The 17,970-nt window shown below is 44.0% G+C and overlaps 1 protein-coding gene across 1 annotated transcript; it reads right to left on the bottom strand.

The window, feature by feature from the left end:
- Positions 1-536: 536 nt before the first annotated feature.
- On the bottom strand, positions 537-2,412 carry LOC121991592 (formin-like protein 13). Its single transcript, XM_042545578.1, has 3 exons — positions 1,395-2,412; positions 1,105-1,278; positions 537-991 (listed from the first exon to the last, which is right to left on the bottom strand). Exons 1-3 carry the CDS (start codon positions 2,410-2,412, stop codon positions 537-539), a joined length of 1,647 nt encoding a protein of 548 aa, XP_042401512.1.
- Between the last annotated feature and the right edge of the window lie 15,558 nt (positions 2,413-17,970).

Here is a 17,970-nt window from a genome sequence, read left to right as displayed (position 1 = left end):
GAGCTGGATCTTATTAGTGAGACCCGCGATCAAACGGTGGCTCGGTTGGAGGCTTATCAACAAAGAATGAGGCAAAATTACAACAGAAGAATAATTCCCCGATTCTTCGGAGAAGGAGATTTGGTCTGGAAGCAAATCAAGCCAGTGGGGGGCATGACGAAACTAGCACCACAATGGGATGGACCTTATAAAGTCATTAAAAAGCTAACCTCTGGAGCCTATTATTTACAAGATGAACGAGGCAAGAAGCTAGATAGACCCTAGAGTGCTAATTATATACGACCTTATCGAGTTTGAAGAGACAGGCCTGGAGGCACAGATCGAGAGATAAGCTAAGTCATGATTTATCTTATGGGTTGGGTTGGCAGATCGAAGAGAAGTAGATCGGAAAAAAGAGAAATGTGAAAGCAGAGTATATGTAAAACGTCATGATAAAGCTAAGCAATTTAAGGCAAGCATTGAAAGGGGAAAACAAAAACAGCAAAGTATTTTACAAACAATTTTTGAATCATTGTGTACAAAAAGTAAAAAAAAAATCAGTCGAAAGGGGCAAATATTTCATCTGGAATCTCTTTGATGATCCGATCGTGGTCTAAGAATTCAGGAGGTGGAATGGACCTTAAATAGTCCTGCTCATGAAGTTGTCGTAGAGCCCCTCCCGCCCCGTAGATAGCAGATGTGGAAAAGCGATGTCCCACCTGTGCACAAAATTCTGGAGAACGCAGATACTCGGCTCGGTGTTGCAGGCAGCGATCGTTTTCCCCTTCTCTGTAAAGGGCTAGAGCTGTTGACACGCCCTCTGTGGTGGCCCTAGCTTGAGCCAGTTCACTTCTGGCAGTGGCCAACTCTGTTGCTTGGGAAGCCAATTGGGTCTCTTGAAATGTCAAACGGACCTCCTGTGATTTCAACTTTGATCTTGAGCCAGCACCAAGGCCTTGGCAGCACGTAACTTTTGAGCTAATTGGTCCATCGCTCTTTGATGCTCTGAAGCCTGCTGGTTTATACTTTGCTGGTGTACATTATCAGCTTGACTCTGTTTCTCCCTAAGCTCTTCAAGGTCGTGCTCAGATAGGGCTAGGGATACCTCTAGACTATTTTTCTTACTGGTCAAAGATTTTATCTCTGCTCGCAAGGCATGACTGGCCTGGGCAGGATCATTTAGTTGTAATTCCAGTTCAGCCACATGGTCTTGCAACATCTTATTCTGATGATGGGTGGCATGGAAAGAATGATTCATTATCAAGGATTCTGCACAGGCCTGAAATATGCCAGAAGTATCTGATAAAAGCAGGAAAAACAACAGTTGGGAAATTTTTGAGGGTTACCTTGATATATAACTCGGACGAATTGATCCATTTGGGTCGGAGGAGGCAAAGAATCCATATGCTACAGACTTTCTTCCCATAGAGTGGCCAGACGACCTTTCATTTTCAAAGAGCTTGTGGGAACATCTGTTTGAGACCATAACTGTGCTTCAGAAGGAAAGGTAGTGCAATAGTCTTGATAAGTAAGCGGAGGGGGTCCTGAAGGACCCACGGCTGAGCCGGGAGTAGCTGAAGGCTCGGCGGTTGCACCAGAGGGAGCCGAAGATGGTCCCTGAAGGGGCTCTGCAGGAGGGACAGTCGAAGGGCGTGTTGAAGGGCCAGCTTCATCACCTTGAGTGTGTTGCGTGCGGAACGGTTGAGCCAACGGGGGCACAGTCTGATTACTGGATGGAATAGGAAGGTCGTCTGCATGGCTCGGGATTGGAGGTGGAATCACCTGATGGGATGGGGTAAAGTCAGCTGCACGTGGAGGAGAAGGAATAGAGGAGGGGCTCGAGTCTGGTATTACGCGAGGGACTAGGCGCCGACGCCTCTGACATAGTGGCTGGTCATCAGAATCGGAGTCATCTGAGGGTGATCGAGCCCTGCGCCTAGAAGGACTGGAAACATTCTGGTTCAAGCGATCATTCGCAGTACGGGCTTGACGAGCCGCTTGGTAAGCATCCCGAGAGGCAGAGTTGGTAAAGGAAACATTGCTTGTACCCACACCAAGGCCCATCACTCTTTCGCCGAGCCCCCGACTAGGGATATAAGTGGATCTAGGAGCACTAACAGGAGATAATGGTGTAGATGAAGCAGGTTGGACAGTACGTGGGGCCCGGGGGCGAGTGGGAGCCCGGGGATGAACGGGAGTAGCCGGCCGAGGTCGAGGAGCAACCCCGGGGCGAGAGGGAGTGGCTGATCGAGAGGCTCTAGCCGTCCAGGGGCGAGTAGGAGGAGACAGCAAAGAGGGTAAAGCAGCAGGAGACCCTCGCCGAATGGGTCTGCGTGGAGGATGAGACGAGGAATCCACACCGATTGAGGATGAGAGCGAATGGGGCAGTGCTCTTCTTTCCATGATAATTCGCCCTCGTCTCATTATCTCCATGTCACTTAAAAGGAGGGGATGAACTTATGAAGCATAGGTCAGGATTACAGCTGCAGCGGGTAAAGGGTGGGATTAGTTTCCCCAGGCCCCCCATAAGACATAAAATATTTATGCAGTAATGACAAAGCATAAAGAAAAGCTTACCCAGGGAGTGAGGCGTCTCTTGGGTCAGATGGCTCAGGCGAAAGTAGGACAACAATTCCTCAGATAGTAGACGCATTAGATTAATACGCCAGCCAGCCAGGCGAGACGAGGCTTCCAAATAAGAAGCGTCTAGATGGAACTCTCCTAGTTCAAGAGAAGAGGGAGGTAATTGTTGCCATCGCAGGGGCCAGTTCACATCACGGGGAAAGGCAATGAAGAAAAATTGGCCTCTCCAGCTCGGGTCAGAAGGCGGTAGAGACGAGAAAAAATTAGTTCGAAGACGGGGCTGGAAATGAAAGGTGCCTTCTTCTTGGTGCTGTAGGGTGAAGAAGCAGTGGAATAAATAGGCGGACCAAGATATCTCACACACTTCGCACAGAATTACAAAGCCACAAAGGATTCTTATTGAGTGGGGTGTTAGTTGTCCTAGAGGAATCTGAAAATAGTGGCCTATATCGGTAAAGAAGGGATGGATGGGAAGACGGAAGCCAGCCACAAATTGTTCACTGAAAAAGGTGCTGGAGCTAATAGGGGGATCAAAGAATCGATGTACTCCAGTAGGGATGATCACTTGCACGTCATCCTCGACCCCATAGGTGTAGCGTAGGTCATCTCGAGCACATTCATCAAAAGAGGAAGAGCCAGGATAAAAAACCGACACCAAAGAAGAAAGAAAAGAAGAGGACGCCATGATAAGTGTAAGCGAAAAGGAGGGTTAAGCGAAAAAGGATCTGGTCGAAAAGGGCAGGAGTAGAAAGGATGCAAGCAAAAGAAAGAAGAAAGGGATGTCAAGTGTGGCTAGTCAAAAGGGGGAAGAATATTTATAGACGCCTATCAGATGGGTAATTTTGTCAGACCGACATCTATCGGTGCAGAATAATGAGCGGGAACAACGAGAGTCGTAGGATCCACCTCGGAAGTAACGCCCAGGGGCATATTCGGAAGAACGCTAATGCGGAATACGAGGAGAATCTCGGGAAAAGGTATCTGCATTTGTTAAAGTGCTCAGGCTTTCTCGAACTGGAGATAATTATCAGATTCCTCAGTCTACGTATTCAGACCTGGATCGCAGGGTATCCCGATCTATGCATGACTTCTATTTTCTGACCTTCGAGTATACAGACCTGGAATAAGACACAGGTCGGAGTTAGACAGAGGTGTCTTGAGGATATTTCAGAAGGGAGATATGCCCGATTATCAGCAAGAGAGCCACATTACAAATGAAGTTAGAGAACAAATGAAAATCTGCAGGCAAGAGACATCACAAGGAATATAAGCGTGTTGGAATAAAGAAAAAGCAGCGAATAAGTTACCAAGAAAGTGGATTTGTACATCAAGAAAAAGTACTTAAGCAAGCAGTACATACAACCAGATTAAAGTTTTTTATCAAGAGGGGGAGGATTATCTTCGGTAGGGCCAGCTATATGCTCAGTAGGACCAGAAACAGGTTCAACCGGAGGCTCGGATAAGAGAAAGAGATCGTCGTCATCCTTGAAAGAGGGGAAGGACCCATCAGGAATTTCATCCATGATGCGACCTATGTCTACGAAATCCTCCGAAGGGACAGATAAAATCATATTTTGTTCCAGCATTTGACGAGCTCCTCCACCCACTCTGCAGCATACCATGGAGTGCATTATATCTCCCATTTTCTTTATGAAGAAGGGGGAGGTGACATATGCTCGTCTGTAGGCCCTTAGTCGACCCACTTCACCCGCTTGATACTCGGCTAGCTGTGTCTCTGCTTTCTTCTGGTCAGCCTGGGCTTGAATCAGGGCTTCTCGACCGTGCGAGACATCCTCTTGAGTCTTCAGAAGATCGGCCTGCACAGCTTTGAGTGTGGCCTGGCTGGCCTCCCATTAGTTTTGAAGAGCCTTCTCCCGGTCAGCGTTAGAGGCCAGTTGATTTTGAACTTCTGCCAGGGTCTTTTTAAGGTTCTCCTGGGTTTCTTGTGAGCTAGCCAGTTGGGCGTCCTTTTTCTCCAGCTCAGCCTCCAACCCTTGGCGCTTTTCTACCTCGGAGGCCAACTCTGACTTGCTGGCCTACAAAGCTGCTTCCAAGGCCCTTATTTTGTCAAAACCTACATGGAAAATATCGCGGGCAGTGTCAGCAGATTCTCCAAGAAAGCGAAGATAGTGTGCCAGATCTCCAGGAGTGGGGTTGAGCGGGTCGCGAAGAGTCAAGGGCAGCTCTATTTCCTCTAGTCGAGCCTTCAGTGCTTCATTTTCTCTTTGCAAGTTACAGGCGTACTTAACGGCACTCAGATTGACGGAGCAGGCTTGTGTTATATATCAGAAGAAAGGTTATAAAAGATGACAGTCGAAAGACATAAAAGTAGCAAGGCTTACAGCGGTCATCAGACAAGCGGCTTGATCTAGCCCTCCCAGCGGAGCGTTTTTATAAAACTTGTGATTGCCAGATCGCCAAGAGGCTGCTAGGTCTCCCTCCAATTCGATTAAAGCAGTAAGAGGAGGAGCCCCAACAGTCATTTCTGTGCCTACCCCTTAGCCTGCGGAGGAAGGCACGCGCCAGAAATCAGTAAAGGAGTATTTCTTGCGAGTTTTCTTTCGGGATCTAGAAGTAGATGCGGGAGCATCCAAGGGAAGGGGGGCAAAAGGAGTGTCAGAGCTCCCGGGCTGGTCTGTTAAGTGTAAAGATGGCTGACCGAGAGAAGAGGTTGGTGCTTGCGAAGAAGCCTGTGCAGGAGCTATGCCTTGACCAGCAGCCAGGACTGATACGTGAGGTGAAGCGATGGGAACTTTAGGCCCCATAATGCTCTCTTGGGCAAGGGTAGTGGCTTTGAGTGCCAGAGGACGGAGAGTAGCAGATGAGCGACGGTTGGGTGAGATAGGTGGAGGTGATGCTTGAATAGCGGGAGTCACTCTCTTACGCTTGCGTTGAAGTTTCAAGCGCTCAGCCAATTGGGGGAATGTCACTTGCATCTCTTCATGTTGCTCTACGGTGGCCTCCCCGACCTGTTCTCCCAAGACTTCCTCCATCTGCCCTATCACGGATGGATCAGCTTGTTCTACAGTGATCGGGTCTTCAGCTAGAGCTGCGTCTAGGGGAAGTGCTGAGGAAGTTCCCTCATGAGTCGCCGTCGGTAGAATTGTAGATGGAGTATGAGCGGACTGCGAAGCAGAGGGGCCAGACCGGGAGGAAGCTGCTATACCCCGTCTAAGCTTTTCGCCTAGATTTTTCAAATAAGGGGAGGACCGGCGCTTAACATCATAGGAGTAGACTCGATACATGGCAGCTTCTGCGATAAAGAAGAAAAATACCTCAGTTAGCGAATAATAGATAAAAGGAAAACGCGGTCTTACCAAACGGAGCCCCGATGTCCTTCTGAACAGGGCTGAGCCCAAATAAATATAGAATGCCTTCCAACAACAACACGGAAAAATTAACAAGTACACCTTGTAGCGCTTCGGAGGTTGGGATATAAGCAGGCTGGTGCTGGTGCGAAGGAAGGTTATCAGGGAGGTCTGGGCGCCATTGTATGGGCCCAACCAGAGGTTGAGGTAGTCTGACAAAAAAGAAGCGGGATTTCCACCCCTTGTTCGAGGAAGGCATATCTGCAAAGAACTTATAGCCGGGCTTAGCCTGTACCATGAATACGCCTGGCTCCGAACGTTTGAAGAAATAAAAGTGGTGAAAAAGATGAACAATCAAGGGAAGCTCATATACTCGACAGAGAATAATGGTGCTGCAAACTGCCCTAAAGAAGTTGGGAACAAGCTGAGAAATGCAAACACCAAAGTATTCGCTTAAGGAAGAAATGAATGGATGGATGGGAAAACGAAGACCTCCTAGAATCTGGTCTCTAAAAATGGTCACGAAACCTTCTGGAGGGCTAGCCGGATGCTCTTGCGGTGTGGGAACTCGGAGTTCATAAGTGTCATCAAGATGCAGGTCCGAGCTAATCACTGATAGGTCGTGGTCATTCATATCGGAAATGAAACAGGAATACCAAAGAGTGGTCTTACCATCAGCCATTATCAGAGTAAGGAGGGTTGGGGATGAGATTTGTCGAAGAGGAGAAGAACGCTACGCTAGACGGAGAAGCTTAGAAGAGGAAAGGAGCGTACGCCGGTGAAGTCTAAGCGACAGGAAGCGAACAGTCAAAACGTGCAAGGCAATGGCGGCGGACGGCCTTTAGGGTTTATAAAGGGAGTGCTCATAGGGAATATCGAAAAAAGTATCTTTTTGGGTGAAGCGCTTAAAATCGTCCGATCGTCGAAGAACATACTCTTATAGGTAAGCGTGTACAAAAAGGAGTGAAGTGGGCGGCGTCACCCTGCATAAGCAATAAGGGCAGAGGACAGGTGTCGACCTCCAAGGAGCTGTATTAATGATGGACGTGACAAGGAAATCATGATATGAAGCAAGCGTACGGAAACGCTTACCACACACTTTTCTGGGGAGTCGTGAGAGAAAAGTAGCGGGAGAGAAATTCAAATACTGCAGGGCCCAGGCTAAGTAAAGTGTTAATATGGCTATCCCCTCAACGCTGCTAATAATGTTTTTTGATGACAGATGAGGCTTTTCGAACGATTCGTCGACTGTGGATGACAGTTGTGACATGGAAGAGCTGCAGTCTCTATCCAATCTCAGATATCTGACCGCCTGTAAGCTGGAAAGGGCAACATTAATGGTCGGACCCTTGGTGCTCGAGGACAAACCACTTCTCAGGCATCTGTCTTTGTCATGGACAAATCGAGAACAGTGAGATGACGGCGAAAAAGAAGCGGCTGAGAAGACATGCAGCGGACTGCTTCCTCCGTCGTGCCTGGAGGAACTTACTCTCCACAACTTCCCAGGCCGGCGATTTCCCAACTGGATGATGTCGACGTCATCGGGGACTTCGTTTCCTCACCTCGAATTCCTGATTCTTTGCAATTTCCCCTGCTGCACGGAGCTCCCGCCGCTGGGGCAGCTGCCTCGGCTGAAATTCCTGAAGATCGAAAAAGCGTCGGCGGTAAGAAAGGTCGGGCCTGAGTTTCTCGGCATCTGTTTCCCTCAAGCCGTGGCATTTCCAAGACTCGAAGTCCTGAAATTCACGGGCATGCCGAATTCGGAAGAGTGGACGTTGTACGCTGCGTCCGAGGAGGTCGGAGAAATACAAGAAAGAAGCCTGAAGCTGTTTTCAAGATTGGCACGGTGCACATTTACGGGCTGCCCAAAGCTCAGAGGACTTCCGGAGAGCATCTACTGCGCCGCCAGACTGAAGACTGTCGTCGTTTCCACCAGCGATCAGTTGAGTGAGGTTGAATTCAGAAGGCGAGAGACAATGGAAATGGACGATTGCCCTGATTTGATCCTCGCACGAGACTCGACTGAACTCCCACACTGGCTTTTGGATCATATCGACAGGGAAAGGGAAGAGAAGAACAGTGAGCTGCCTTCCCGTACGGTCATCACGGTGAAGGCAGATGTAATCATCATTCAGCAAAATCGCAAGTAGACGTCGTTTGAGCTCGAGTGTTCAAGCTCTTTTTGTTACTTTTTGCATGTTCTTTTATCATCCTGGTCATTTAGCATTATCCTAATTAAGGGTAAATCTTGTTGGCTAGAAGTTAAAATTTTCTATCATGGAATCATAATGCATATACATATAGATAATTAATATATACATATGATATTATTAAAATGTCCTTTTATATACATGCATGTACAAGAGCATACATACATGTACAATCATAAATTAAATGTTACTGTACTTGTAATTTAAATTAAACTTTTATTTAATGCATCAAATAATATACGAAACGTATGTTATTCTTATTTTACTTGTAGCTTATTATAAATAATTTAAAATTATATAAAAAAATAAAATTATTATATATTTTTATATACTTAATAAAAAAATAAAATAAATAAATTTATAATTAAGTTTTACATAAGTTAATTTATTTATAAATTATTTATGATTGTTAAAAAAATCAAATTTTACTATTGAACAAAATAAATGTGTTTTACCGAGCCAAATATCAAAGTTACTAATCTTGTGGTTACTTTTCTATAGAACACCCTTAAATTCCCTTATAGGACATTCTCTCTTTATATATATTTTTTCATTTAACTTAACCAAAATTACTTGTAGTATATTATAAATAATTTAAAATTATAAAAACTAAAATGGCAAGTAGACGCCGTTTGAGCTCGAGTGTTCAAGCTCTTTTTGTTACTTTTTGCATGTTCTTTTACTATTTTGGTCGTTTAGCATTATCCTAATTAAGAATAAATTTTGTTGGTCAGAATCTAGCCAGAATTAAGAGTGAAAAAATTATGAAAAATAATTATGTCCTTATCTTTTTGAAATTTTTTAAAATCTTAAAAGGAAAAAATCATATTAAATTTATTGATAATTTACGTTGACTTCTAATTTTTTGTTAATATCTAAACTAATTTTAGATAATTCAATGTCCTAATTGATATTTTCAATGAGATCAGATCCTCTAATCCGTAATTCTTAGTTTGGCCCTTTCGTAATTTGCACTTAAGATTACTGTCAGAATCTAATCAAAATCAAGGAAGATCATAACTAATTTTGGCTAGATTCTAGTAACGATTTGATGTGCAAATTGCGGAATGGACCAAGAAGAGATTAGGGATTGTGAACCTGGTCTGTAATTCCTAGTCTCCTCCTGCTCCCTTCCGCAATTTGCATGTAAGATTGTTGTTAGAATCTGGTCAAAATTGGCTATCATCTCCCCTAGATTCACCTTCTCACCTAGGTTATAGTTTAGGTCAAGCTAGACGGCCGGAAGCCGCTGGCGGTGGACGGATCGCCTCCTAGTCAGCGCCATACAGTCCACCCAACCCATCAACTTGGCGGGTTGGAGTTGCGGTGAGGCATCTCGGAGTTGAATGGAGGCATTCCAGATAGGGCAGAGACACCCTCGCGCAAATAAAGTTTAAGGATAGAGTTTTGTTACGGGGAGGCACTTCGGAGTGCATTGGAGGCACCTCGAAGCGCATTAGAGGCACCTCGGAACTGATAGAGGCATCCTCGTGTGGATAAAGACCAGAGGTTGTGGATCGGATAAGCGCTATTGGAGGCTCCCTGTGTTGGTTGCTACTCGGAAAACCTAATGGTTCCACTGTACAAAAATTTTGTACAAAGGTCTGAACCTTTTCCTAGCTACCATGTGTTCTTTTAAATTAAACTTGGATCGCCTGCGGAACTTAACACGTTTGATCCAAAGTTTAAACTATTTGTTCTTTTAGGTTTAGACTTGGATCTCCTGCGGAACTTAACACGTTTGATCCAAATCACCTAGGTTATTAATTCCATTAAATATTAATTTCCTAAATTGGCTTCCAGGACTGCATGGCGAGGCACATGGCCTTCTTGGATATGGGAACAACCACCACCGCCTAGACAAAGCCTTTTAAGGAAAGCTAATATTTAATTTCCTTAAATAACTTTAGGTCAACTGAAAAGAACAATCAAATCACAAGGAAAAGAAAAACAAAGAACACAACATCGAAAATAAATTCGAAATACTAGAATCGCATGCCTCTTGTATTTGGTATTTTTTACATGAAGATGAAACTAGTATGATGCGGAAATAAAATACTAGTATACCTTTTCTTTTACAAGCAAAAACCTCTAGGTCTTCTACCGTATTCCTCTTCTAACCTCAGACGTTGTGTGGGCAACGATCTTTCGAGATGAGAAACCACCAAAGCACCTTCTTCTCCTCCTTGCAAGGTTCGGCCAAATCAAGTGCACCTCCAAGGAAGAAGAGAAACCACCACCAATGCTCCAAGGGATGAAAGTTTTCTCTCCTTCTTCTCCAAGCTAGCAAACCGGCCACCACTTGATCTCCAAGAGGAAGAAGAGGTTCGGCCACAACAAGGAGAAGAGAGAGCTTGAAGGAGCCGACCACACCAAGGAAGAAAAGAGGGAGAAGAATAATAAAGTTATGTGTCATGAAGGCACCCCAACCCCCTCTTTTATATTCCTTAGCTTTGGTAAATAAGAAAATTTAATTACAATAAAATTTCCTTAATTTTCCTTGACATGAATTAATTAAGAAAAATTAAACAAAATTTCCTAAACATTCATGTCTTGGCCGGCCACATCAACAAGAGCAAACAAGACAATTTTAATCAACAATTAAAATTCCTTATTTGTCTTTGGAAATTTAAAAAAATAAAATTTCCCTTTAAAATCCCTTCATGGTTGATAAAAAGAAAATTCTATAATTTTAATTCTTCTACATGTGAATAATTTATAAAGAAAAAAAATAAAATATCTTTCCAATCTACAAATAAGGAAATAGATCTATTCTCTTTCTTTAATCTTTTGTAGATCCCTTTTAAAGAGATATTTTAATTTTAAATCTCTGCAATAAATTATATCTTTCACATAAGAAAATTTTAAAATTAAAATTATTTTAAATTTAATGGGGGCCGGCCACCTAAGCTTGGGTTCAAGCTAGGGCCGGCCACCCATGAATCAAGGCTTGGCCGGCCCTAGCTTGATCCACAAGCTAGCTTGGCCGGCCCCTACATCATGGGTATGAAGGTGGTTATAGGTGGGTATAGTACTCTATAAATAAGAGGCTACGATAGGGACCGAGAGGAGGAATTGGTTTTGGTCTCCCGATAAAATTAAGCATCCCGTGTTCGCCCCGAACACACAACTTAATTTTATCAATAATAATTCATTCTACTAGAAAACTATTATTGAACTACCACACCAATCCCAAATTATATTTTTGGGCTCCTTCTTATTATGAGTGTGTTAGTCTCCCTGTGTTTAAGATGTCAAATGTCCACTAATTAAGTGAGTTACTGACAACTCATTTAATTAGTATATTAGTCCAAGAATAGTACCACTCAACCCTTATCGTCATGTCGGACTAAGTCCACCTGCAAGGTTTAACATGACAATCCTTATGAGCTCATCTTGGGGACATTATCAACCTAGATCACTAGGATATAGTTTCCTTTTATAATTAACAACACACACTATAAGTGATATCATTTCCCAACTTATGGGGCTTATTGATTTATCGAACTAAATCTCACCCATTGATAAATTAAAGAAATAAATATCAAATATATGTGCTTGTTATTATATTAGGATTAAGAGCACACACTTCCATAATAACTGAGGTTTTTGTTCCTTTATAAAGTCAGTATAAAAGAAACGACCTCTAATGGTCCTACTCAATACACTCTAAGTGTACTAGTGTAATTGTATAGTTAAGATAAACTAATTCCTAATTACACTACGACCTTCCAATGATTTGTTCCTTTCCATTTTGGTCGTGAGCTACTGTTTATAATTTATAAGGTACTGATAACATCATCTTCTGTATGTGACACCACATACTATGTTATCTACAATATAAATTAATTGAACAAATGTAGATAATTTGACCAAATGTGATTCTTTATTCAAAATAAATGTTTACAAAAGCTTAGGCTTGCAGTATACACTCTAACAATCTCCCACTTATACTAATGACTAAGTTGTCATATCTTCTGTCATACATCTGATTCTCATTCCCTCCACATGCCGATCGAAAGCTTTTGCCGAAAGGGCCTTAGTGAAAGGATCTGCCAGGTTATCTGCTGGTGCAATCTTGGCGATGACAACTTCTCCTCGCTTCACGATATCTCGTATCAGGTGGTACTTGCGCTCTATATGTTTACTTGCCTTATGGGCTCGTGGTTCCTTCGAGTTTGCAACTGCACCGCTATTATCACAATAAATTGTGATGATTTTGGGCAAACCAGGAATCACATCTAAGTCCATTAGAAAGTTCCTGAGCCATACTGCTTCTTTAGCTGCTTCAGAGGCTCATACTTCCATGGTTGAGTCCGAAACGTATCTGATTAACACCTCCATGCAATGGCTCCACCTCCTAAAGTAAACACATAGCCCGATGTAGACTTACGTTGTCCCTATCCGATTGGAAATCAATCCATGTAACCCAGGGAGCAAATCGTTTGCTTGGTAAACTAGCATATAATCTCTAGTCATTCTCGTGTACTTTAATATATGCTTTACCGCAGTCCAATGTCCTTGTCAGGGTTACTCGATATCGCTAATCATGCCACGAAACAGATATCGTGTCTCGTACATAGCATTGCATATATTAGGCTTCCTACAGCCGAAGAATAAGGAACTGCTTTCATGTCCTCTATCTCCTTTGATGTCTTCGGAGACATCTCTTTAGATAGAGCTATTCCATGCCTAAAAGGTAAGAAACCTTTCTTGGAATCCTGCATGCTAAAACGAGCAAGGATTGTATCTATATATGAAGCTTGGAACAGACACAACATTCTTTTCTTACGATCCCTTATAACTTTGATCCCAAGAATGTGTGCACAATCTCCTAAATCCTTCATATCAAATTGTTTGGACAACTATACCCTTACGTCTGATAATACCTTGAGATTGTTGCCAATTAACAAAATATCATCTACGTATAGTACAAGAAATACCACCACGTTTCCGTTACACTTCTTGTATACACAAGACTCATCCGGACACTGAATAAATCCATATGACTAGATCACTTCATTAAACCGGATGTTCCAAGACCTTGAAGCTTGCTTCAGTCCATAAATGGACCGATTGAGCTTGCACACTAGATGCTCTTTGCCTTTTTCAATGAACCCTTCTGGTTGCTTCATATGGATGTTCTCTTCAAGACTTCCATTAAGGAAAGCTGTCTTGACATCCATTTGTCAAATCTCATAATCCATATGAGCAGCAATGGATAAGAGTATCCGGATAGACTTAAGCATGACTACCGGTGAAAAGGTCTCCTCATAATCGATTCCCTCTTTCTGAGTGTACCCTTTCGCAACAAGCCTAGCTTTGTAGGTTTCTACCTTCCCGTCTGTCCCTCTTTTCCTTTTGTAAATCCACTTGCATCCAACGGCTTTTACACCATCGGGTTGTTCTACAAGCTCCCAGACCTTATTAGAGTACATAGACTCTATTTCAGAATTTATTGCTTTTTGCCAAGATATTGCATCTATATCTTGGAGTGCTTCATCATATGTTCGGGGATCAGGTTCATGTTTACCCGTGATTAAATCCGAAAACTCTCCCAAAAACATGAATCTATCAGGTTGCCTTACAACCCTCCCACTACGACGAGGCACTGTCTGTGGTTGTGTATCATGTGTGACACGTGTTGCAGTCTCTTGTGGTACTTCATCTTGTACTGTTGGTACTAAGGTAGATGTGTCCTCTCTAAGTTCTTCTAAAACAACTTTGCTACTGGGCTTGTGATCCATTATATAGTCTTCTTCTAAAAACTGGGCATTGGTGCTAACAATGACCTTCTAGTCTTTAGGACTATAAAATAAACCACCTTTCGTTCCTCTAAGATACCCCACAAACACGCGAACTTCTGTACGAGATTCTAACTTATCAGCATCTGGTTTCAGCACATGTGCTGGACTACCCCAAATCCGAATATGTCTTAGACTGGGCTTTCGCCCATTCCACAATTCTGTGGGAGTAGAAGAAACTGATTTAGAAGGTACTAAGTTCAGAATGTACACTGCCGTTTCCAGAGCGTATCCCCAAAACGAATTTGATAATTCTGAATAACTCATCATCGATCTAACCATCTCCATAAGAGTCCTATTCCTTCGTTCTGCTACACCATTCTGTTGGGGTGTACCAGGTGCGGACAGTTGGGATTGAATCCTGGCCTCTGATAAGTAATTTCTAAACTCTCCTAAGAGGTATTCGCCACCACGATCAGACCGTAGTGTCTTGATACTTTTACCTAGTCGTTTCTCCACATCAGCCTTGTATTCTTTGAACTTATCAAAGCACTCGGACTTGCGGCGCATTAGGTAAATGTATCCGTATCTTGAATAATCATCTATAAAAGAGACAAAATATTCAAAACCACCTCTTGCCTGGACAGACATAGGACCACACAAATCAGAATGAACCAATTCTAACACTTCTTTGGCTCTATACCCCTTGGCCTTGAAAGGCCTCTTGGTCATTTTACCTTCCAAGCAAGATTCACAAGTTGGAAAATTTTCCAACTCTAATGAACCCAAGAGTCCATCGGCTATAAACCTCTGAATCCTACTTAATTTAATATGACCAAGCCTTAGATGCCAAAGATATGTTTGGTTCATTTCCGAAGGTTCTTTTCTCTTATTTGAGTTAGAAGATGTGTTATTAATTTCCATATTATGCTTTGTGGGAGAAATTGGATTTAAAGTATACAAATTGCCAACTAATGCACCAGAACAGATAATCACTTTATTTCTCTTAATAACTACATCGTTACTAAAAGAAACTGAATATCCATCTAAAAACAGTTTAGAAACTGAAATTAAATTCTTTCTAAAACTGGGTACATAAAGACAATATCTTAAAACTAAATTTCTATTTCTATTAAAAGATAAGTAGACGTCTCCCACTGCAACAGCCGCCACCTTAGTAGCATTGCCCATGTAGACGATAATCTCTCCTTCAGTTAGTCGTCGGTTTCCTGGAACCCCTGCAAGGGAATTGCAGACATGATCAGTGGCTCCTGTATCTACACACCAGGTGTTGGTAGATAACACCGCTAAACATGTTTCAACAACTAGAGCATGAGATATACCTTTGTTGTTTTGATCCCTACGAGGACAGTCCGCCTTCCAATGCCCTGACTGCTTGCAGATGAAGCACTTGCCCTTCGGCTTCTTCATTCCAGCTTTAGGTCCTGTACTCTGAGATTTATTCACTTTCTTTGCTGGACCAACTTGTTTCTTCTTCTTCTTTCCTTTCGGTTTAGAAGTAGGACCATTTTCAGCATAGTGAATATGAGAATTGTGACGAAACAAACCTTCTGCTGCCTGAAGTTCTGTCAGTAGTTCCGCCAATGAATATACCCTTGTGTTCATATTGTAATTCAGGCGGAATTGCTCAAAACTTCTAGGTAGTGTTTGGAGGATCATATCGTCGCCTTTATCATTTTCATATGGCTAGTTCTTCCGACCCCTCTCCTGGCCTCTGATACCACGCCATGGAGAGTCGGTTTGACTCGGGAGATGCCTTCAACCTGATTAATGCTTATGATATCCCTGCCAACCACAAGCTTACCCTGGCCGAACCGTCCGACCGACCTCATAACCCGCCGGTCGGCACTGTTACCTTCTTCCGTGACTAATTCGTAGCTGACCTTAGGTTTCCCATCCACCCCTTCATCATAGAAGTGTGTAACTACTTTCGCATTTCACTCGGCCAGCTTGTGCCCAACTCCTTTAGGTTGTTGTGTGGCGTAGTTGTGCTCTTCCGAGTGCACAACATCACCCTTAAGTCTCATATTTTTCATTGTTTTTATTATCCCAAACAGTCCGAAATAAACACCTTCTTGTTTCAATCTTGGATCAGCTTGGTTTTCTTTGATAAGATGTCCATCTCCAACAAGCACTGGAAAGACTATTTTTTCTTTCTGAGTCTTCCCGAGTCGCCACCTTTCCAAACCCAATGGCAAACCGCTCTGCCACCTCCCCGTGACCTGAAAAGGTATAGGACCGAGCCCACTTTTCTGCACGCGGCTAACCTGCTTGCCGGGCTGAAGCTGGACATCCACAAGCTGCTGCCCGAGGGGATGCTGTATCTGTTCGGCTTAAGCCCGATCTGAGCTCGAGCTTCCGAAAGGCCCGAGTAAGGCATTTCCCTCTTCTCTCTTCATTGGGTCTAACTGATTTCCTCATTTTCTTTTGCAGCTGCCACCATGATGAAGTCGGTGGCGCTCGGCATGTTAAAACTCAAGCCTGCCGAGATAGAGGCAGCTACAGCGAGGGAGGCGGAGAAACTTGGCCTCACTCCGGTCGGATCTCATGAAGGCGAGAGCGAAGAGGCGCAGACGGCGGGCGATGCGTCTGCCGCTCGGACTGTCACTACCGAGGAGTCAGGAGAGACCGCCCCGTCGAGCATGCAATCGACAATTCAGGTCGAGGAAGCTGAGTCGTTTGGCGATGAACTTCCATTGCTCGGATGCAAACGTCGGCAAATGAGCACACCAACCCGCTCGGCCACCTCAGCCGTGCATGTCTCCGTACAGACGGATGTTCCTCCTTTGCTGGCTCCTGCGACAGTGGAAGCGCTATCGTCCGACCGAACCCCTTCTCAAGGTGATTGGCCTTCTGACCCCCTAGCTGTCCCGCCCCTTAGATCACTCCGACCTGCTCAACGGAAAATCAGACGATCGCTTATTCGTTCCGATCCGGTCGGCCAATCCTCTGCCCCTTCGGCGTCTGCTCAGTCTACACTGGGTGGGCGCAGGACTATCAAGGCCATACTTCACCTATCGACGGAGGAATATCTGCAGGCGGCCGAATGGACGACGGGCCCTGAACACCAAATAACCATCAGGGGGCCCCTGACCAAGGTTTGGGAGGACGCTTGGGCGCACACTGCTTTGATGCCCCCGAGGCTGCTCGGCAATAGCCACATTCAACAGGCCACCGGGGTAACTTCTCTCCTCGCCTTCATTTTTTCATTTCCCTTCGACACTAACCTTTTCCCCTCCGATCTGGCTGCAGTATTGGGTGGAAAGAATTGCGGTAAGCAACTGCCTGGCGTTCTTAGAGGAGGAGTTCAGGAAGCTCAAAGTTTCTGGCGGGGCTCCCCCTATAGGCCCTTCTTACGCCGAGTTGAAGGCAGACCTCGACAAGACCAAGAGACTGCTAGAGGCTGAGCAGCACAAATCTTCAAGCCTGCAAACTATGGTGGGTCGGCTCGAGACCCAGGTCAAGACGTATGACCAAAAGATCAACTTGGCCAATACCAGGAAGATTAGGGCCATCGAAGATTTGGAGGCAAAAAATGTCGAGGCCCGAGCGCTCGAGTTGAAAGTCAAGGAGTTGAATGACCTGCTCACTGCCGAGAAGACTGGTCGCTCGGCTGAGGTGATCTCTCTCCAGGGTGACCTGAAGACCCTTCAGGACGCTCTTGAAGCTTCCCGAGCCGCCCTCAAAGAATATCAGGAGGCCGAGCCCAGTCGGTTCGTCGCCAAATTGTCTTTGAGCAGACTTTTAACAACAGTACTTTTAACAACACTTTTTCAGCCATATAGACAATACTTTTAAAGCGTTGTCTATTAGCTTTTTTCTTGTAGTGAGAATAGTAGCTAGAAAAGACTATCAATACTTTATTACTTTGATTGATGATTTCAGTAGTATACAGTGCTTTTAACAATGCTTTTTCAGCCACATAGACAATACTTTTAAAGCGTTGTCTATTAGCTTTATTCTTGTAGTGAGAATAGTAGCTAGAAAAGACTATCAATACTTTATTACTTTGACTGATGATTTCAGTAGAAATGGTTATACGTATCTCATGAGACACAAGTCTGAATCCTTTGAAAAATTTAAAGAATTCAAGAATAAAGTAATTGGGATTGAATCCCGCCTTCT

The sequence above is a fragment of the Zingiber officinale genome, chromosome 6B (genome assembly GCF_018446385.1).
Source record: "Zingiber officinale cultivar Zhangliang chromosome 6B, Zo_v1.1, whole genome shotgun sequence".
Taxonomy (NCBI): domain Eukaryota; kingdom Viridiplantae; phylum Streptophyta; class Magnoliopsida; order Zingiberales; family Zingiberaceae; genus Zingiber; species Zingiber officinale.
Note: the sequence above shows the minus strand (reverse complement) of the source record. Positions and strands in the feature narration are given on the sequence as shown.

Bases quoted from the DNA above. Each gene is read 5' to 3' on its own strand.
- LOC121991592 (XM_042545578.1), bottom strand. From the start codon at position 2,412: ATGGAGATAATGAGACGAGGGCGAATTATCATGGAAAGAAGAGCACTG. The intron at 1,279-1,394 runs GTCTGTAGCATA...TGCTTTTATCAG, and splicing joins GGCCACTCTATGGGAAGAAA to ATACTTCTGGCATATTTCAG. The intron at 992-1,104 runs GTAAGAAAAATA...ATAAACCAGCAG, and splicing joins AGAGATAAAATCTTTGACCA to GCTTCAGAGCATCAAAGAGC.